General features: G+C 36.9%; 1 protein-coding gene across 1 annotated transcript in view; it reads right to left on the bottom strand.

Moving 5' to 3' along the window:
• Positions 1–12597: 12597 nt before the first annotated feature.
• mybpc3 (myosin binding protein C3) overlaps positions 12598–23560 on the bottom strand; it is a 37101-nt gene continuing 26138 nt past the window's right edge. The window contains 9 exon segments of the mRNA XM_016502104.1: positions 12598–12949; positions 14292–14334; positions 15450–15636; positions 16094–16230; positions 16397–16556; positions 19111–19250; positions 19450–19645; positions 20242–20330; positions 20896–21063. Of these exon segments, the coding sequence (XP_016357590.1) occupies positions 12889–12949; positions 14292–14334; positions 15450–15636; positions 16094–16230; positions 16397–16556; positions 19111–19250; positions 19450–19645; positions 20242–20330; positions 20896–21063 (1181 nt within the window). The 3' untranslated portion in view covers positions 12598–12888.

Below are 23560 nucleotides of genomic sequence, written 5' to 3'. Positions count from 1 at the left end.
AAGGGGGAATCTCCTCAACCACCACCAGTGTGCAGCATCCACCTGGATGATGCGATGGCAGCCATATTGCGCCAGAACGCCCACCACACACCAGCTTATTGGTGGAGAGGAGACAGAGTGATGAAGCCAGTCAGCAGATATGGGGATAATTAGGAGGCCAGGATGGTCAGAGACCAATGGGCAAATTTGGCCAGGATGCCGAGGTCACACCTCTACTCTTTTCGTAAGACATCCTGGGATTTTTAATGACCACAGAGAGTCAGGACCTCGGTTTAACGTCTCATCTGAAGTACGGTGCTTTTTCACAGTATAGTGTCCCTGTCACTATACTGGGGTGTTAGGACCCACACAGACCACAGGGTGAGAACCCCCTGCTGTCTTCACTAACACCTCTTCCAGCAGCAACCTAGTTTTCCCAGGAGGTCTCCCACCCAGGTATAAAATAATCACATTTTGTTGCTTTGCAGCCTGAAATGAAGACGGACACAGTTTTTGTTTTATTCAGCTCTATTTACTCAGTGCAACTTATAACATCCAAGAGAAAGATAAAACACCAACGTGTCAGAAAAAAATGAAAAAAATAAAAATAAAAAAACAGAATCACTGAGTTGGAAAAAGGATCGCCCCATTGTGTAAGTATTTTGTTGAAACACCTTTTGCTTTTAATTACAGCCTTTAGTATGTTTGGATTTGTCTTTACTAACTTTGCACATCTAGACTGTGCAGTATTTGCCTGCTCTTCTTTGCAGAACTGCTCAAGTTCAGTTAAATTTGATGGTGAGCGTTTGTGGACTGCAGTCGTCAAGTCATTCCACAGTTTTTCAGATTTTAGGCCATGCAAGGACACTCAGCTTTTTCTCCTTCAGTCACGGTGTGCTCAGTTTTGCTGTGTGCTTTGGGTCATTGTCATGTTGGAAGGTAAACCTTCTTCCCATTGACAACTTTCTGGCAGAGGGCAGCAGATTTTCCTCAAGAATTTGATGGTATTTTGCCCCATCCATTTGTCCTTCTATCCTGACAAGTGATCCAGTCCCTGCTGCAGAGAAACACCCCATAACAGATATGGGGATTGTTAGGAGGCCATGATGGTCAGAGGCCAGTGGGTGAATTTGGCCAGGATGCCGAGGTCACACCTCTACTCTTTTCGTAAGACATCCTGGGATTTTTAATGACCACAGAGAGTCAGGACCTCGGTTTAACGTCTCATCTGAAGTACGGTGCTTTTTCACAGTATAGTGTCCCTGTCACTATACTGGGGTGTTAGGACCCACACAGACCACAGGGTGAGAACCCCCTGCTGTCTTCACTAACACCTCTTCCAGCAGCAACCTAGTTTTCCCAGGAGGTCTCCCACCCAGGTACTGACCAGGCTCAACCCTGCTTAGCTTCAGTGGGCAACCAGTCTTGGGCTGCAGGGCGATATGGCCTTGCCACCCATAGTTGATTGTTTGCTTCAGTTGCACTACCAAGGACTGAAATGCTCCAGGAAAGCTCTTTTCATGCTGAGCTCATCCAAATGACCACAGCTGATCACAGTTGAAAGTCAAATGGATTTGCGTGCCATTGAGAAGATGATTAGCTACACCTGAGGGGATGATCCTTTTTCCAACTCATTGATTCTGTTTTTTTATTTAAATTATTTTTTTTTTTTTTCTGACATGTCGGTGTTAGGCCTATATCTTACACTTGGATATGGTATAAGATGCACTGAGAAAATACAGCTGGATAAAACAAAAAATAAAACTTCATTTCAGGGTGCAAAGCAACAAAATGTGATTATTTTAAAGGGGGGTGATTCTTTTCTATACCTACTGTATCTTTACTTCCACTTGATAAATTTAATGCATCTTTGCTAAATAAAAGTATTAATTACAGTGTATATCAGTCGATTTGTATAATATCTAATATCGACTGAAAATGAACAGTAAATTAACAAAAAATCTAATACCAAATTTCTGATGTAATGTGCATTACTAATTATTTACTACTAATAAAAAACATTGTAACTTATAATAGTATTTTAGTTCAGTGGTTTGAATGTTGTTTTTAAAAAAGGGTACTGTTATTTTTTCTCCTCACTTTGAGTGTGAGACTTGGAAATGCATCATTAGTTTAGGGCTGTGTATCACCAGCAAAGTCACGATAGGATACGTATCACGATACATGACTGCACTGAATTTCACCTCAGCAGAATTTAGAAAAACAGCTGTTTATTAAACACTGCTTACTATAGTGCCATTTCTAACTATTGGCAGAGCAGGCAGTTGACCTCTGCATTATGAAGGGCCTCCATAATTGTACCACAGTACAATATAGGTAATTGCATATGTTTCATGTTTACATTGTGCACTCCCCACCAGGTACAATATTCTGATTGTTTGCATCTTGTTTTTAAGCCCATAAATAATAATGTACTTGTTTTAATAAATGTATATTGTAATGTACTCATTCTAATATATTTTAAAAATAATTTACATTGCTGGTAGGTTATCATTGCACAAATTAACACACTCTCTACAATAAAAAAAAATAAATTTAGAAGAGTTCTAAACTAACGTGCTGTCTTCACTGTATCTTAACGCACACGCTCTCAAGGCTGATTTATACTCGACGCGTCCGCAAGTATGAATTACACTTTTCTGAGAATAGAATTTTGAAGTGGAGATAGCTAAACTGCAAGCTTACCAGTGTTTTCAGAAAGCAAGCATGTTTATCCACAGTGGAGAGAGAGCGCGTGCACGTTTGCCAGGTTGACAAAGATAAGTAGTAGACTTAGCAGATATTTCCGTATTGTGCAAGTGTGAAGCTCTGTTTCGGGGATTACGTTTCTTTATATCAGGCAACCCAGTTGTGTTCCTCTGCGGCCAGATTAAACCTGGTTGTAGCCTATATATGCTCTATTCATTCTTTTTTAGAAACCTCGCACTTTTCTACTCAATTTTAAACGTTGTAAAATTTTAAACAAATTAAGTGTGGTCCACTGCTGCACACGTGCCACAATATCGATACAGGGCCAGCTGTATCGATACTCGTATCGTCAAATCTCTGTGACGATACATCGTCGTATCGATATTTTGAAAACAGCACTACTAAAAACTTCTGGCCCTTTAATAATATCTGTGCCTACTCAGTCTTATTACACCCGGCCTCTGGATGGACTAACGGTCTTTAATTTGCATGTTTTGTGACTCCAAGGTACCCATGTTTTCTCTGGAAATGCTTGTTTAGGCAGTTGCATGTGATGGTGCTTGAGTTAAGTGTTGTACCTTTTGTGATGAATGCGTAAAATAGTTGATTGGTAACTCAACAGCTTTGTCTCTTAAACATTTACACTTTGCACTGAACCTCTGAATGCTTGCTTGATTCTCAGATAAACATGCATGACTCGGAGTTGAATGCTGAGGCAGTGTGGTGGACGTATAATAAATTAATAATGGCCCTAAATGGAAGATGAAATAGTGGTTTAACATGTGCCAAAGCATCAAAAGCAAGCCATGTAAAGAGATTGATTTGATACCATATCCTCTTAATGGTGTGGCATTCCACTCACTAATTACAGCTGGTTTAAGGCACACTTGCTGTTTTTATGTGGCTGTTCACTGAAGATCTGATACAGACTAATGTGACCGCTTTTCAAGGTTGAATTATGATTCACAAGTAATTTAGTTGTGACTGAACTAAATGGATCTGGGAAACTGCCTCAGGTTCTGGAAATCTTGTTTAAATTGTACATCTTTTTTTGTTTACACGGACGTTTAAGACCGTAGAGTTTGTACTTGGGCATGGGCCGGTATGAGATTTTGAAGGTATGATAACCTTAAGCAAAAATATCACGGTTTAACGGTATCACGGTATTGTCGTTACAGCTCTAAAATGTCGAAGCAAAAACAGAATGTTCTGACTAGCTTTGTGAAATTATACTACATGCCTGAACGAAGCAAACAGGGAAGCTCTGAATGGGACGCAGATTCACTCTCTGAGAGCAGGAGGTGCTGATACAGCGTTTCCTTGGTTATTGCAGTAAACAAAGCAGAGCTGCGCTGAAAACACTGCTTTAATGTGAATTATACGAAGACAAGATTAAAAGAAAATACCATCTAAACTTTTCTGAAGACCGTCAGTTCCCCTCAGAAACACATTCATATAAACCCCCAAATCAATATTTAGGATTTTCTTCCAATAGTTTGTGCATCATGAACACTGAGTGATCTGCCTGCTACAGTATTTTTCTCTGTGCGTTCGTCTTCAGCGTCTCTGGCTTGTGTTAACGGGCGTTTACAGACTTCATATTTTCACATAAATGACATTTGGAAAATGATATGCATTGCAAAGCAGTTTGTGCAAGTCCAGCCAGAACAGAGATCGGCTGCAATAAAACAATAAACGGCCTGTTGCCGATCGCATAAGCTCCAGAGGAAGCTCCTTCGGCCGTCATACACACACGTGACTGACCGCTCGCTTGCACCAACAGGAGGGGAAGTTACTCTCAACACTGCACTCAACCTGATGGATTCCTACACTTTCAGTCTTTGAGGAGACATGAAAAACAGTGCATACCGCAGGAACGGTATAACGGAAAATGTTAGTGGTTTTGAAACCGTGAACTTTTCAAACCGCGGTATACATTAATACTGGTAATCGGCCCATGCCTAGTTGTACTTGTACTGTATTTGTGGGTTTGTGTAATTCACACAGTGTTCTGTCATTTTCAGGTATATGAGCATGTGTATGAGACAGTGGACATAAATAGCAGCCCAGAGGTGAGGGCGAATGCAACAGCAAAGGTAAGTCACTGTATTTCTTTTAATTGAATAGACGGAATTTTTTTCTGTAACTAACAGTATTCTGCTAACTATTTTTAGCATGAACATTGTCCGACAGTTAATCTCATTATCTGATTGGCTTGGTTGTAATGCCTTCTTTAACACCAGACTGATGGCCTAAAAATATATGAGCATCTTATTTGTGGCATGTGGCCATTCATACTTTTTTGGATATATTTTATTATATGAATAAAATTATTTATTCGTAAAATATGTAATCTTTATATCATGTACATAAAAAAAAAAAGGGTTTGCTAAGGTTTTTTTTTTAATGTTTTGGAACCTCACCAAGGCTGCATTTATTTGAACAAAAATACAGAAAAAATGTTGAACTATTATTGCAATTTAAAATAACACATTTTTACAATAACTAATAAATAATTTTTTACATTAATATATTTTAAAATGTATTTTATTTAGCCTTTACACCAGTCTTCAGAAGAGCTGCACAATTAATCATTAAAAAATCGCAATCTCGATTCAGACACGCAATCTCATTTCTAATTGACAACGATTCATTACACATTATTTTGATAAGTTAAGAATCGTGGGAGATTCGTCATATCTATTTGAGACAAAAAATTGAGATTTTCAATTTATCCAGAATCATGCAGCGCTAGACTTCAGTGTCACATGGTCCTCATTCTAATATGATTTGGTGGTCAAGAAACATTTCTTAAAGGGATAGTTCACCCCTATTTGAAATCTATTTGATAATAGATAAATAGAATAATTTGTGAGAAGAACGTTTGGTTGATGCATATGTAGGCTGAATGAAGTCAAGCTGTAATCGCATTATCTTGGACACTCGTGTGATTTCAGTTGGACTAAAGCATTTACATGACATTAAAAAAAAAAAAAAAAAGATTGTTTTTGTATTTTTTTTTTTAGCTGAAATTTAACTTTTAAAGTGCATGTAAACTTTTTCTGTCTTTCAGAGTGTAGAAGGAGAGCACCATGAGAAAGCTGTGGAGCTGTTGAAGGCTGCTCAGGGTACAGTGAAGCTGGTGGTACGGTACACCCCTAAGGTCCTGGAAGAGATGGAGTCGCGCTTTGAGAAGTTGAGGTCTGCCAAACGCCGGCAACAGAACAACTACCCCCAGTAGGGCGTCTCGCCTGAGCCCTCCGCCCCTCCCATCTCTCTCTCTCTCTCTCTCTCTCCTTCTCTGTCATTGTCTTTAATTCTTCTGCCATCTGTCTTCCTCGTTCACACTCGCTCACCCCCCCTTTCTCCAGCCAGGGATTAGCCACATGTTTGGCACTTTTTTTTTGTGAGAATTTTCTAAATCCTCACCTCCTCAACAGTTTTTTTAAATCTTTTCACACACTTCTTTCTCATAGCATGAACACTACTACATTGGCTCTGGATGTTGTCATGTAGACATCACACACACACATGCACTATTGGTGCATAACTAAGAATGTACTGTCATTTGGGATGTTGATTAGTTAGATATGCAAGGGGACCATTGCAATGTTCAACTCCTGAGGTCATCTGAATGAAAATGTCAAAAATGTGCCTCAAGAGATTTACAAAACAGTCTGCAGCCCCCACTATGTCCCATCGTAGGCTGTGTTTTATGGTCCAAGCACAAAATGAGTGAACACTACAACCATGTTAAAATGCTAAATGACTGTAAGTTTCATCATCTCAGAATAACAGTGTATCATTGCGTGAAGGTTTTATGATGTATTATCATGTGCTTTTCTTACTGTTTGTCCTCAGAAAAAGGATAAGTCCACCAGAAATAAAAAAAAAAGAATAACATCTCACTTTGAGTCTCCAGAGAGATAAATGGCAGAGCGGTGACACAAGCATCCCATCAGTACTGCTGTTTTAAACGCAAAATGTCAGCTGTAAATATACTCCTGTACAAAAAATGCCAGGCCGATATCGCTTACTGACCCAAACTGATTGACTCTTCACATCATGTTTACAGTACAAACTGACACTTTTTTTCTTTCATGAATGTGTGGGAAAAATCTACATTAACTGGTATATCAGCTCAATTGAGTTCATTATCAACAAGAATATTAAACTATTTGGGTTTGTTTAGACTCTTTTAGAGCCACAAAACATGTTACATACACTCCTGATTACTCCATTTAAACAGTCAGCTTTTGATTGAAAATATGTGAATGGAGTGTTTATGAATAGTTCAACCAAACATCAGTTCAGAGGAGATGCTTGTGGCACTGTTTGGGTGTTAGATAAATAGAAAATGAATTGAAAATAAAACATTTTTTGTAGCATATGCCCCTTAAAGCACACAGAAACAATGAAGCAGTTACCTAGCTATTATTCAGGCTTGCGTTCCAGTTGTTGTTTGTAGAATTTAAGATTTTAATTTAAATCCTCACAGCAGAAACACTAAGTTTAAAACCATAAGGAGAATTGTATTGTTTTATGGCTGTTTTATCGTCTGTTGTTTCATAACACTTTCTGAGTGTTAATGTGGCACTTGCCTTTCAGTCAGCTGTGGGTCCATATGTTACACCCAATTCACGCTGATCATTACAAAGATCTGCATCATGTTTCAGAATCAGTTCACTTAAATGGTTATATTAGCATATCATGAGGTAGCAACTGAGCATAATGCTAGCAAAACAGCAATGACTGCATAAACGAATGTTTAAGAATACCAACCTTATTCACCATTCATTATATGAGACGTCTTAAATGAAGCTCAAGAGAAATTGTGTATTAATTGGTGCTGTCATTTTCATTTTCTTTCATTTATTTTGTCCTATTTTTTTTTTCTGAAAAGTCAGTCATTAATTCACGCATATCAATGTCTACAGGGAAAGAGATGCAGATCTCGAGTTGAGATTTTATCAGGTCTTCTCCAGATACTTTAGTGGCTAAAAATTCAGTCGCGTTACATTCATTACTTTAGATTCACCTCTACTTGTTCATGTTACAGCCAAATTTTAAGGATTCAATTGACATGTTGTTTAAATCCTGATTTGTCAAGATTCATGTTATAAAAGTAGTTTCACACTGCACTTTCACACTCTTTGTACGCATTTTCACACGTTAAAAAATGCAACACGCTTAATGTATTTTTAACCTCAAACGCAGATATTTTCAGTGTCTGACAAGCTTGGAAAAAAATTGTCTATTTTTCGCAGTCTCTCATAAAAGATTTAACGTGTCTAATTATAGAGGCCCATGACTCACCCCGAGCTGTGAGATACGTAGGTGTTTTGGGGGTGAGAGATAAAAGGGAGGTCTGATGTCTTGCATGAAGGAATCAGTTGTGTTATTGACAAAAAAGAAGAATCACGCGATCTCTTTTCTTTCTGTGGTGTATAAGGTGCTCAGGTTGGTTCTTGAAACAACATCATGAATTTGAAAGCATCATGAATCACAAGAGCAATAATGAGATATGATCCGTCATCTCAGACAGGTTACTCACTCCCCATTCATACTTGGATTTGTCCACAGGGGGGCTGACTATTTTTATAACCTGTTTCTTTTGATATTTTACCCCTTTTTGATAAAGTGATTTTTCTCTTGAGATTTTTTTCCAAGAAAGCTTTGTATTGATTTACCTTGACCACATTCTCCCTGTGATTCAGGTAACAAGACCAAACTTGCATCCTTTCTGGGAGCTCTTTCGGTGTCTGGTCAGCTAGTTTGGACTGTTTTTTTTTTTTTTAAGAAACTGTTGTTTTATTGTATTGTTTGACATTTCTGTCCTGCTGTATTGTGTTACATTAATGTGGATGTATAAAGACTGATCAAAGTGATTTGTTTTGAGGATACAGTTTAAATATACTGTGGGTTTAAATCTTTTGTGTGTGTGTGTGTTTCCTTCTTTGCTTCTTTGCATGTGCTTGAGAGAAAGCTAGATAATACGTTTTTAGAAAAGAAAAAAAGTGATTTCATTCACAGGCGGTTGCATCGTTTAACCAAACTAGCACGCATTTACCTAAACACCAGAGGGCGCTGCAGGACAACACAGTTACAATAGTTTGCTGGTCTCAGTCTCTTTGCACAATTTAAATACGTAAAATGATCAAAACTGCGAATACTTGCAATTTAATCGTTTTGAAAATTATAAATAATTACAATCTCATATAAACCCTCAGTAACAGGAAACATAGGTAAAAAGAAGCAAGCAACACAGAGTCACAACATTCGCATCCATCAGTCTTGTGTCGTAATGTAATGGCACACGCTCACAGACCAACGAACACTCGAGGGATTTGTAAGCCCAGTCTTGTCAGCGTTGTCATCGACTGTGTTCCGTCTGTCTCGGGTTGCATCTTTAAGACGGAGCACGCACGACACCGACGCCAAAAGCCTTACTGATTAATAACATGTAATATAAAAACAATCCATCTAGAGAGTTTGAACTGTGTTCATGAAGAAATATCGGCCCGCTGACCGTATTAATGAATGGATCTTTCATTCAAACGCACCCTCTGCATCTCCTCAGGCTGTTTACCAGCCGCGTTCATCTTAGTCAGAAGCTCAATTGAAAAATATTATAAAGGCTGGATTCGTTTTTTAAATTATGGATTAAAAACTTTAAAAAGTGTTATTTCCACATTCACACACATAGGTTTGTAATATTTTGGCCAATACGTAAAACCAGTTTAAGTGTAAACAATGAAAGCAATACGCAGGACAGAGGCGCAGCTGCTAAACTTCAACATGGAGCAGACCATCCACGGCCATTCTGGCACCTCGTCCATGATGGCATGTCTGGGCCTCATTGCAAACATTTCATCCTCTCAAACCCGCCACCAAATTGTCATTGGAGAACATTCCAGAACAAAGCCATGCGGGCCAGTCATGCTTTCTGCTCTCACGGATAATACCGCTGAGTTGACGCTTCCAGATATGGAAAGCCGTTGTAACATTTAATCTATAAGCCGTACTAGTATCTATTTTCATGGTACTAGTACCTATTTTTTAGATACTAGTATCTTTTCCATTAAGTACTAGTACTTATTCATTAGGTACTATTCTTTAGCTACTAGTGCTTATTCTTTACGTAGCTACTAGTGTTTTTTGTAAAGTTACTAGTACATTCATTAGATACTAGTACTTAATCATTAGATACTAGTACTTATTCATTAGATACTAGTGCTTATTTATTAGGTACTAGTACTTATTCATTAGATACTAGTACTTATTGATTACATACTAGTACTTATTTATTAGATACTAGTACTTATTTATTAGATACTAGTATTTATTCATTAGATACTAGTACTTACTCAATAGATACTAGTACTTATTTCAATAGTGACTAGTAACTATTATATTGTTACTAGTAAAAAAAAATTAATTTTTGCCATTGACTTCTATGGGGATCCGTCATTGAGATATCAACTATTCCGTTTTGACTAGTATGTATTCCACTAGTGACTAGTACTTAATTTTTTATGCACTAGTAGTTATTCATTAGGTACTAGTACATATTGTTTAGATACTAGTACTTGTCCATTAGATAGTACCTATTAAATAGACACTAGTACTTATTCATTAGATACTAGTACCAGTATCTAAAAAATAAGTACTAGTATCTAATGAATAAGTACTAGTACCTGATGAATAAGTACTAGTACCTGATGAATAAGTACTAGTACCTGATGAATAAGTACTAGTACCTGATGAATAAGTACTAGTACCTGATGAATAAGTACTAGTACCTGATGAATAAGTACTAGTACCTGATGAATAAGTACTAGTACCTGATGAATAAGTACTAGTACCTGATGAATAAGTACTAGTACCTGATGAATAAGTACTAGTACCTGATGAATAAGTACTAGTACCTGATGAATAAGTACTAGTACCTGATGAATAAGTACTAGTACCTGATGAATAAGTACTAGTACCTGATGAATAAGTACTAGTACCTGATGAATAAGTACTAGTACCTGATGAATAAGTACTAGTACCTGATGAATAAGTACTAGTACCTGATGAATAAGTACTAGTACCTGATGAATAAGTACTAGTACCTGATGAATAAGTACTAGTACCTGATGAATAAGTACTAGTATCTAATGAATAAGTACCAGTATCTAAAAAATAAGTACTAGTATCTAATGAACACTTACTAGTAATATTTAGATAGATACTAGTCACTATTGCAATTATTACTAGTCAGAAATGAAAAGATGATATCGAAAACAAAATAACTACGTCTCCTTGTTCATTTGGAGATATCTTCAACCTCATAAAGAACTAGTGAGAATGTATTTGGAGATATCTTCATTTAAACAGATCATTACATAAACATGAGTACCTCTCAACCGTCTAATCAGAGTCCACATGGTAATACAATACATTAATATGCTGAATTAATTTGATTGTTAAGTAGGGCTAACTGGCTTTGTATGTTAGCATATCTTGCTAATTGGTTATCATGAAAACACAAGGAAAGATTACAAACCTGTTTTCCAACAAAAGTATAATGATATGTTTTAGTCCAAATTCACTTCACAACATCAGTCGAGTCTTTGAGATAACTTATTATTGTAATCTGACATGGTTTCATTAAAAAGAATGAGGCAGAAATCATGCCAATTTATATAATTCTATACAGTGATAAAGGCTATATCGATTAGCATTGCATTTTAAACTTTATTCTTATAAAAATACCCGAGATGGCTTGAAGAGCACAGATAAAACCATATGTTGTCACAGTCATTGTTTATTTTCTTCATGTTTCATCAGTAAAACGTCTATCTGAATGTTATTCAGCTACTAGGCTATATCTACAGCGAAAGTTGAATTTCCTGGAACATCATCAGTGAGTCTCACTTGTGGAGTTTCTGCGCGAGGGCGCCCTCCGGCGACGAATATGAATCAAAAAGAAATTACATTAATTGAGCAGTCATTATTGTTCACAAAACCCTAATTTGAGTAAAAACTGCAAAAATAATTACGAACTTTGAGGTAAACATTTGCAAATCCTTACGTTTTTTACAGAACATTAATGTAAAAACATTCACTGTCTGTAGCACCAGTGCTATATGCAAAAAAAGTTAACATACAGCCCTGGTATGATATTTATTGTTTTCACTGGAGGAAAAATAGGAAAATAACACACAATACAGTTGGTGTCTTATCTCCATCCTGCCACTAGAGGTCACTCGATGACCAACAAACACATTAGGCTACTATGTTTACGGAATTACAGTGTCTACAAAACTGACAAAAATACGTTTTCTATGTGTTTGTCTACAAATAATTGTTTCTTTTCTATGTGGTTTCCTCAAAAAAAGTACATCCATCCTAAAGAATAAGCACTAGTACCTAATGAATAAGTACTAGTACTTAATGGAAAAGATACTAGTATCTAAAAAATAGGTACTAGTACCATGAAAATAGATACTAGTACGGCTTATAGATTAAATGTTAAAACGGCTTGCCATATCCAGATGGACTTTGTTACATTAATACCAGCAGCCTGTTGATGCTGGGACATACTTTGAACCGCGTGAGAGCCTAAAGAATGCATTTATAGCCGTGCCATTGCTGGTGTAGACAGGAGAGTGCGAGACACCTGTCTGCCGCTCTCGGTGTGACTGGGGTTTCTCAGCTAATTAATAGCGTGTGCTCGAGCGACGCATTTTGACGTGTCGTAGTTCAAAGAAACCTCTAGAAATTAGGAGAGGATTGTAACCAAACAATGGGATTATTATTTGTGTGTTGGGGAAAAGCCTATAACTCGCTAAAATGTGAGTGCAAAAGAGGAATATGTAATACAGTATTTAAATGAAAACCAGACAATAAGCATCAACAAGAGTTTTAGCTTTATTTAGCATGTTTTGCATAACATCACATGTGGAAGGAAAATACTGAAATCACTAGACCCTACAGCATGGATCTTAAATACAATAACATGAAATGAAACAAAATGAACACAAGCAATAAAGAAAAGTGAATCACACCTAAGCAACAGACCATAGGATGTGAGTGAGAAATGGGGAGCACAAGCAAATGAAGAAAACCACTGACATATTTCTTTGCGCTGTCATTTGATCACGGACATGTCATAGGATCAGTTTCAGGACAGAAGACAGAAAGAGGACAGTGTCACGGTTTCTCTAAACCCATTACGTCTCTCATTTCTTGCTGTCTTCTTTTGTGACTTGAGCTGCAATGAAGTGAAAGAACCATTATTAGATTACATCCTGCATTTAGAGGGGGGGGATAATTCTACAGTGGATTTATCTACCACTGTAGAATTATCTAAAGTTACCTTCAGTGCTGTTCAAAATAATTCATTATACAGCTTTTTACATTTTGTTAATTTTGGTCATATACAACCGTAATGGATATTGTGTTATGATGTTTTATGTTAATTTGAAATTAATTATTCTTTAAAAATGTTTAGATGGAAGTGTATAATCTCAAATGTCCAAAATGTTATACAGGATTACAAACATGAGTTAGTGCACCTGTTGAAATAGTTTAGATATGCACTGCTTTTCAAAAGTCTGGGGTCAATTTTTTTTTAAAGAAATTAATACTTTTACAGTTATTATTAAACAAGGATGCATTGCATTTATCAAAAGTGACAGTAAAGAATTAAAATCAAAAATCTGTAAAGAATCGGGGAGAGAAAATGGTAAAAAAAATTAAACAGTTCAAGTGTTTTCAACACTGATAAGAAATATTTCTTCAAATCAGCATAAGAATGATTTCTTAAGGATCATGTGCTACTGAATCAGCTTTGCCATCACAAGAATAAATTACATTTTAAAATCTATCAAAATAGAAATCAGTTATTGTAAATTGTAATAACATTTCACAATATTACTTTTTTTTACTGTATTTTTTCCATCAAATAAATTCAGCCTTGGTGAGCATAAAAGACATCTTTCAAAATTATGAAAAACCTTACGGACCCTAAACTTTTGAATGGTAGAGTGCTTTAAATGTATGCGCAAAACTAATATTAGTTCTGACAGTGTCTGGTGGCTCAGAGACCAGTGGTGCATCTCATTTTGTTAACTCTGCATCCTTGTGCACTGAAAAAAATGTTTCATTCATCCAATTAAAAAAAATTAGGGTAATGATTCACATCTATATTTTTTTACTTGAGCCAATGAAAAATAAATAACTTGCCCTAATCTTTTTAATTGGATGAATGAAACATTTATTTTCAGTGTGTCCTTTTCTCAGGTCCGTTGCAGGAATCTAAGCTCACAAGACACAAGAGAAAGATTGTAGGAGGAGAATGAATGTGTGCATCAGGTGTTTCGGCAAACTTCTTCATAGGATGTGCACCTGTGCATCCTTTCTCCTCTGAAAACTTCCCCTCTCCTCACAGTGCTTTTAGAGAATTGATTTGTCCTTCATGATGGCAGCGTTTGATCGATTTCTGTATTGAGAAACACCCAGACATGCTGGACTTGAGAGGGTGGAGTGCTTTGTTAGCGAAAGTGCAGGCAGTGTGGGTGTGCTGGCAACACATGGGGCACTGTCATGCTTACCTTGGACACATTTCACACAGAGCAAACCTGAGCTTACTGTTTACTCACGATCTGAGAGAGTGAGGGCGGTAGGGAATGTGAAGGGAAACAGGAGTTAAGGAGGAAGTATTAAAGTGTGACACACAACAGAAATCATGGATCACTGGAAAGAGATCCATTTTGGAACTTTGGAACAGACGCACTTCTATGTCCAATCCAACCCAACAGTTATTAACCAAAATGAAATTTTCGATTTATGCCAAGACATGTTATCCGTGTTTCTTTATTTAGTCTGAAGTAAAATCATAGCGGAGTCATAAAATAAAATGTTAATACAGACAGAAGTATGGATGGACTTTGATCTGTATGTCTCAGCATATATCTATCATTTTATCATAACATAAGAGTGTTCTCTTATGTTCAGTGGTCATTCAGGTAAGTTTCATTCACTGATTATGGTCCCCTCATACAACATCTCATTTGACTATTGGCATCATTTTTAGTGGAATACAGTACCCTAAAATATACAAAACTTTAAAAAAAGACTAGTTAAGTGAAAATTAAAACATCAAACTAATATAGTTATAAGCTTAAAAAACATTTCCCCCCCATAAATAATAGGCACACTACCAAAAGTTTGGGGTATGCTAGTGAAAATTGTGGCTAACCAAACAGTTGCTGGTCCCCATTGACTTTCATAGTATAGAATAAATGCTCTATAGCTAAATGGGGACCATTCAACTGTTTGCTTACCAACATTCTTCAAAATATCTTCTTACGTATTCAGCAGAAGAAAGAAACTGCTGGTTTGGAACAACTTGAGGGTGAGTAAATGATGGCAGAATTTTCATTTTGGGGTGAACCATCCCTTTAAGCAGCACAACTGTTTTCAACATAATGATAATAACAATAAATGTTTCTTGAGCACCAAATCAGCATATTAGAATGATTTATGGAGGATCATGTGGCACTGAAGACTTGAGTAATGGCTGCTGAAAATTAAGCTTTGCCATCAAAAAAATAAAATAAAATATAACATTACAAACATCTCACTTACCACAGAAATAGACAAATCAAATGTTATCTTTAGTATATAATATATAACACCGAGACAATTTTATCATCAACTGTTACTAAGCAAATCTCTCAGTAAGTCTTGAGTTAGAGGCATGTACTTACGGCGTACTTCCAGTTTGCATTCTACTACGTCTTCTCCACTGGAGTTGATCGCCTTACACATGTACACACCTCCATCAAACGGACACGGTTTACGGATCTCCAGAGTCAGCACACCCTGATTGCTGAACATACGGTACTTGGCCTCATTTGTAATGTCCATCTTGTTTTTGTACCATGTGATTTTAGGCTGCACAAAACATTAATATGGATTTAGAAATAGACAATCTTTACCATTTTCTTACATAAGCATTGATATGATAGATACTATTTTGTAATATATTTATCAGAATTATGTGTAAAACAAATTGAAGCCATTAAATATTTCATGAGCAAGGTGATATGATTTTTTTTATTTTAGTTTTATAATAAGCACTACATGCTCAAAAGTAGACTAATTTGGACTATTTTCAGTCCTTTTCTGTTTCAGCCTGACAATATCCCTGTGAACAAAGTGAGAACCTTTAGGATGAATTGTAATGCTGACTGCAAACCAGACCCCATCAGTGACCTTTTTATCTTACAAGTCAGACTTTTATTCTCTAGAATTGCTGAACAAGCATAAATGAGTCTGATGTTTCGGTGTTTCATACTACAGCCCTACAGTATAGTGCATGACCTTTGATACTGAGGTCGCATGTGCTCACCTTAGGGATGCCTCTTACGGAGCAGCTGAGTGTAGCACTGTATCCAGCAATAACTGAGCGACTCATGAGAGGATGTGTGAACTTGGGGACCTCAGAGAAATCACGCTCTTTGTAGGAAGGAGGCTTGTACACAATGCCTGTAAAGAAAACCAAATCATACATCAGGAGATCAGGGGAGTCACATGAGAATTAGAAAGACTTTAAATACTGACAGCCTAACCACCAGTTTTTTTGCAGGAGTGCTCTTGTGATCTACACTGTTTACTAGTGAGCAAGCATGAGAATCTATCTGTGCACAGTCACCTGTTTTCTGGATGTAGGCGCTGTCTTTGGAGAGGCAAGGCTCTGGACTCAGACCAACCATATTCATGGCATACACACGAAACACGTACTCATTCCCCATGATCAGGTCTGACACCACACAGTTAGTGCGCCGATACTGCTCAAACACGGTGTACCATTCCTGCAAAGAAGAGACGTAATCATATGTTGTGTACGACACTGTCAGACACATTTTACTGTGATTAAAAGCCGTAGCTGTTCTCCTCTGAAACTCACAAAATCATGTCTCTTATATGAAAATGATTAAAATAATCCTTAAAATAATATATTTTATATAGACATATATTACCTTTCAGAAATTTAGGCTCAGTAATTTTTTTTAGACAGAAATTAATACGTTTGTTCAGCAGGATGCATTAAATTGATCAATACTTAAAGTTAAAACATTTAATACTAAATTAAATGAAGGATCATGTGACACTGAAAACTGGAGTAATGGCTGCTAAAGATTCCTCGCTGCCATCACAGGAATAAATGACACTGTAATATATATTAAAATAGTAAAGATTTATTTTTTAAACTGTAATAATGTTTGACATTACAACTGTTTTACTGTTTTTTGATTAAATAAATGCAGTCTTTGTAAGCATAAGTGACTTCTTTCAAAAACATTTGTAAAAATCTTACTGACATCAAACACTGAATGGTTGTGTATTTAAAAAGTATGATTTTGTTCAGTTTTTAAATCCCACATTAATTTTTTTGTATTTATTGGACACGTTTCATGTTTATTTGCGCTGGCTATAATACAGTTTATGGGAGGAAAAATCATCAACAAAGTAATATAGCCCATGTGTTAGTTAATTTAGAAATATAGGCACAAAAATGTGTCAAGAAAGATACATTTATCTGAAAGGCAAAATTGCATGAGATTTTTTAAGCATAAACCTGCCTCACTAAATTCTTTATATTATTTATTTATTTGTTTGTTTCAATAGTTTTTCCAGTTTAACTATAAAAATGGATATAAAACACTGCATGTTCATTTTTAACCACTTTGTCATATGGTCACCAGCAAACAGTATGTGGGAACTATGTCACCACTTATCCTTGCTAATCTAAAACATTGTAGTGTGGTTCTCAGATTTCTGACTATACCACTGTAAAATCATTATCCATTGTTATAGACAATGGGGAAAACGCTGCAGGATCGCATAGCGCATGTATTAAGCCAAAGTGTCGTTACTACAGTATGTCTGTGGGAGCAGTAGATGTTGAAGCAGGTAAATGGTCTGCCCGTGGATGTGCCCCAAAGCCTGCAGCTTAAAGTGCTTTTATATTTAGCAGCAGAGCATCTCCGATTTCTGATTGAGATTGGCCTGTGAAACCTGATAATCCGGTGTCTTCCTGCCTGCTGCTCTGGACACAGGGAGAGGAATAGACTAGCTCTAGTAACAATGAAACCTAAACCGGGTGCTTTTTATTTAGCCACTAACCTTAGTGGCTCAAGAGTACAAAGGGGTAAAGACAGCACTATAATGACAGCACTTAAATCAGGGCAAGGCCGTGGGCTAAGATTACAGCATGCTTGCACCGAAGGGGGCACAGGTGCTCCAGTTTGGTGTGCAGTAAGGGTTCAGCAAGCATTTTGGAGATTTGGGTACTAGATGTTCTGGATGCTGTTCCGCTGGCTCACAATTCAGTGCCACTGGCCAACTGTATGTCACAAGAGAGGCTATAAACTCATAATCTCCCTGCAATGCTGTGCCATTGATGAATAGTGCACATACATTACTCAATTACCAGTGGTGTAGTGGTTCCTGGAGAGGTGGGTATACTCTTAATTTATTTATTTATTTTTAAAGCGGCCCAGCAAAGGATGAACGCCCTGTGTTTTAAACAGTGACATGTAAGACTCCAAAATGGGCCAGTAGTATTTGCACATTGTCACTTAACTACTGCTGCTTGACTTCATGGAGTAAGGATCATTATGAAATTAATATTAGCCACAGAAGAGGTGTTTTATCCAGAATTGTGAAGCTCTACGCCTATGTGTGACTGTTTCTCCCATGACATACAGTGACGGGCACATGGTAATTTCGAGCCCTGACATATTTTATTAACATAATTTACAAGGTACAGTTATTACAAAGTGCCCACCTTGGTTGACGGGTTCATTCGAAGTTGTAGTTGAAGACTGATTGGGGTGGGGGACGGAGCGAGCGCAGGCACAATCATATTTCAAGGGATGCCGGCGCCTCGGTCCTGACCGCATCACTGTCTTAGGTGTTTTTAGGGAATATTTACATTTATTCACATGTGATTGGATTAGCTACTCATGTGCTGGACTGTCATGGTTTTGGCTAAAGCAGGACACTACTGAATGCTGCGCATCAGAGGCGATTTAGAAGTGGGTGTACGCAATGCCGACTGATATAAGTGGGTATATGCCGTATACCACTGCACTACATCACTGTCAATTACAGTGATCACAAGCTTAGCTGCTTTAGTTAGACAATGGAAGGCATGGGGAGGCTTACAAACTATTTCTCTTTCTCTCAAATTCTCTCTCTGAGCCTGAGTTTGATTACTAACAGTGTTTGGCATATGCACTCTAACAGTTCATATGTACAGTATGACTCTGTAAAAGAGACAGGAAATAAAATCAAATAAAATAATAAAATAAAATAATTCTCCATTTCAGCAAAAACCCAAATTTGTAAGTTTGGGTTTACCATGGTTTTCTTATCAGCCTTCTGGATGGTGTAGCCTGTGATGTCGCAGTTGCCATTATCCTTGGGTGGTTTCCACTCCAGGGCAACGTTGAAGCCCCAAACATCTATCGCCTTTAAATTTTGGGGTGGGCCTGGCAGGTCTGACAGTGGAAAAGAACAAAATGTGTTTTGATGTTTACTGATACAATCAAACACACTTGTATTGTACATAAGATAGCATATTCTGTTCCTCCAAACTGTGAATATTGAGTGTCATTTCAAGATGTTATTCTTGCACAATTGTGACAAATCTAGTCGATAATACAGGTTAAACTGACAGTGTATGTCCTAGTAACTTACCAACAATCTGTATATTCACACTGGCCCTGTCCTCTACATTCTCAATTTGCACTTGAACATCATACTTCCCAGAATCCTTTCTCTCAGATCTCCTAATGAAGAGGATGGTATCAGTATTGCTGTTTCGTATGCTGACCTGCTTAGGGTCCAGAGGCTCATCGATCTTTGTCCAGGTCACTTGAGGTCGTGGTTTACCCTTAAAAGTGAGGTGAGTGAAGAATGAGTCAATACATCTCATTGGTCACTATCTATATTACGGACAATAAACAAAGAAAAAGTACTTATATGAGTGGACGGACAGACAGAGATGATAGATAGATAGATAGATAGATAGATAGATAGATAATGTTTTTGGGCACTATAGTTCCCTACAGGGGTGTTACAGATGCTGTTCAGACTTGTGTCATTGACTACCATCTGTGTGCAGCCTCTCTCATTGAATTTCAGCCAGAGCTCAGAGTATTTATAGAGTGAGAGGATGAAGATCTGTGTTTCACAAACTGGGTTCTGTAAACAAACAAGTGGACAAGCTACAGTCTAGCCAAGCACTGAAGCTCTAGCTGATGGAAAATGTTGGAGGTCAAAGTCTGCATCAAAAGAGGACAGCCAATGGTTTCATATTGCGACAAATAATACTGCTGGATACATCAATACTGATCTTTTCATACGACTCACAGGATGCCTGCCAAGAAGCGAATCTAAATTGTTTGCATGGATTAGTCACATGTTCCGCAGCATAATTTTGTTAGGGGTGTGCACGTTTCAAACAGTTTTAAGGATGACATTTCTCACCTGAAAGGGGATTACCAGGTTAATCGTTTCTCCTACTTTCTTGATAAGTGTCTGGCGGAGGTTACGGGGTACCCAGATTTTGGGTCGCTCTGCAATAACAGAATGCAAGTGATTCACATGGTGGCCCTGCATCTTAGAATATAATAGCCTGTCTTACCTATCTTTCCCATCTCATTCCCTTCCCAACACTGAACTGTAATGCGATGCAACAGATGGATCTTCACTTAAAAATAAAGCTCAGTTGCCTGAACATTAGCATTTATAAGCTTAGTTTCATTCTATTATCAGGTAGATTCATCTGTAGCAAGAGGCATTAACATATGATGTCTCTAAACACAATCTAGAACAGCAGTTCCCAACCACGTTCCTGAAGCCCCCTCAACACTGCACATTTTGCATCTCTCCTTTGTCTACCCATTTCAGGTCTTGGAGTCTCTACTAATGAGCTGATGATCTGAATCAGGTGTGTTTGATTATGGAAAACATGCAGGGGGTGGGGATCAGGAATGTGGTTGGGAACCGCTGATCTAGAAGACAAAAAGCCGAAACATTTGAACTTCTAGCTGTCCACACCATGCAAAAACTCATCACACCAAAACGTTGACCTTAAATGGGCTAGCCTAACATTTTAAGATCATTCTCTGTGTAACTCACGCATGATTTCACGGATGGTGACTGCTTGTTGCAATGTGGCAGGAGGGCTGGGGCCTGCCATGTTATACGCCCTCACACGGAACTGCATCTTCTCTCTAGTTGGCAGGTCACGGATGATCACAGAGGTCCTGTCTGTGAGACCCTTAAATGCAGGGATCCATTCATCAGCTATAGAGATGAAATAAAGAATTCAGACACAGAACATTGAGGATTGATTCTGAATATTACTTTGAGGCAGTTAAAAATAATACATTTTACACCTGAATTGCTAAAGCTACACTAACGCTCAAAAGGTTGGGATCAATGTGACTTTTGTTTTTAAGGAAAATTATACTTTTATTCAACAAGGATTGCTTAAATTTATCAAAATTGACAGTAAAGACATTTAAGTTATTAGTAAAATTTCAATTTCAAACAAATGCTGTTCTTTTTAACTTTCTTTTAATTGAAGAATCCTGAATAAAATGAAGAAATGTTCCTTGAGCAACAAATCAGCATATTAGAATGATTTCTGAAAGGCACTGGAGTAATGGCTGCTGAAAATGCTTTGCCATCACAGGAATAAATAACATTTTAAAATATATTTAAAACAGAAAACTGTTATTTTAAATTATATGAATATTCACAATATTTCTGTTGTTACTGATTTTTTTTGTTTGTTTTTTTTATCAAATAAATGCAGCCTTAGTGAAAAGAGACAAAAATATAAAAAAATCTTACAGACACCAGTAGTAGTGTACTCTTATAAACACATTTGTGACCATGGACCACAAAACCAGTCTTAAGTCACTGGGGTATATTTGTAGCAATAGCCAAAAATACATTGTATGGGTCAAAATTATAGATTTTTCTTTTATGCCAAAAATCATTAGGACATTAAAGCAGCACTATGTAACTTTTTCTGTGTTCAAAATTTGCAAAATGTATATAATGAGCGAGTACATCATGAATTCATCTTCCAAACCGCGTTTTTGTCTTATTCCGAATCACTATGGTACACTTATAAGTACTTATATTTGGACTATTGTAGCCTGGTCGGGTCGTCACCGCTGCGGAGTAACACATACCTGCGTGAATCGCCATAGACATAAACTTAGAGAAGTAGCTCCGGTTGGAATGTTCTTCCGCGTGATGTGTGCAGTAACATACTATTGGGTGCAGTTCTGTTTATTAACCGCCAAAAGTTACATAGTGCTGCTTTAACCCTTGTGCGTCAATTAAAAAAAGTTACACATAGGTCCATAGTGGACAAAAATGGCAATGTCAAAAAACTGTCATACAAATTTGAAGCTTGGGAGCACAGATATATATATTTTTTATGTAAAATATATATTTTATGAAACATGTTTAACTCTATACCTGCTAGAAAATCAAAGCCATAAATCTAATCAAGTTGTATTCCAAATTTGAGGTTGATATCTCAAAAAATGAGCTTTCAGTAAGATTTTGTTTGGGCGCAGTACCAAATTTTCCCCATTAGATGCCAGCAAAACTCTGCTGGTGCACACAGTGGTTGGATTTGTGATTTGCAGTAGTTTTTCTCTCTCAAATATTACAAGAACACACACGCACACTATTTTTTTTTTTATGACACACATACAAACCACACTCTGACATCCATACCAACACACCCACACAATTATAGCTGCATTATTTATCCAACTGGCTCTATAATATGCAGAAGCAGAAAACAGAAATAAAGCGAGTATTTTCTTTATAGGTCAAACCTGATTTTACAGTTAAATGGCACTGCGATTAAAAATAGCAGTTTTAATGGGTTTTAATGGGGACATTTTTGTCCTTAAGGTCCTGAGAGGAACAATTTTTTGTACCTAGTGGAAATGGAAGTGAAATAGTAAAATTCCAATAAAAATACACACCTGTGCCAAAATTTATGCAGTTGGCAATAACACAGGCAAAATGATAAAAAAAACAATACTGAAAAGGACAAAAATGTCCAAAAGGTCGTACAAGGGTTAACCCTCTACCACACGCATTATGATAGACCTATAGAAAAAAACATATTTGAATCTTTTTCTTTTCTAAGAATGGCTTAACTTGAAGTGCTGTAAAATAAAATTTGGAAAAAAATATTATTTTAAGGTACTTTATGATATGTTGCCATATGGCAACAGCATACAATAGTGGATCTAACTTAGAATAAGTGTAAGCTTACTTATAATTAATATTTTTCCTCAGAAATGTTGGTTGTGTTGATTCAATTGGTGCTATTATAAGCTTTTAGACAGTACTTACTTATAATTGACACCTTATACATACTTTCCAACAACTTGTGCTTTTATTTATTCTATTCTTTTTTTGCTGAATAATGATTTATAATGGTTTTAATTTCATTACATTTTTCATGAATATTATTTAAACTGCAAATTTATACAGTTAAAACAAATATAATACTGTATATAATGTATCATAAAACACTGACATAAAACCAAAAACATTGCAGTTCATGAAAATTCAGCATTATGCAATCTCCCCCCCCAATAATCCTTGAAAGATCACCTTTTTTATGTATGAAATTTCACAAAGCAGTTTTTTCATCTGCAGCAAGAGCAAGTTCTGACCTTTTCTTCTTTACCTTGCCATAGAATATGGCCATGCTCACTAATGTAATGTTACCTGTATTCATATTTAATCAAAAGTAAAA

This window comes from Sinocyclocheilus anshuiensis, unplaced genomic scaffold (genome assembly GCF_001515605.1).
Source record: "Sinocyclocheilus anshuiensis isolate Anshui unplaced genomic scaffold, SAMN03320099.WGS_v1.1 scaffold154, whole genome shotgun sequence".
In the NCBI taxonomy this organism is placed as follows: domain Eukaryota; kingdom Metazoa; phylum Chordata; class Actinopteri; order Cypriniformes; family Cyprinidae; genus Sinocyclocheilus; species Sinocyclocheilus anshuiensis.
This window is presented reverse-complemented; position numbering and strand designations above follow the sequence as displayed.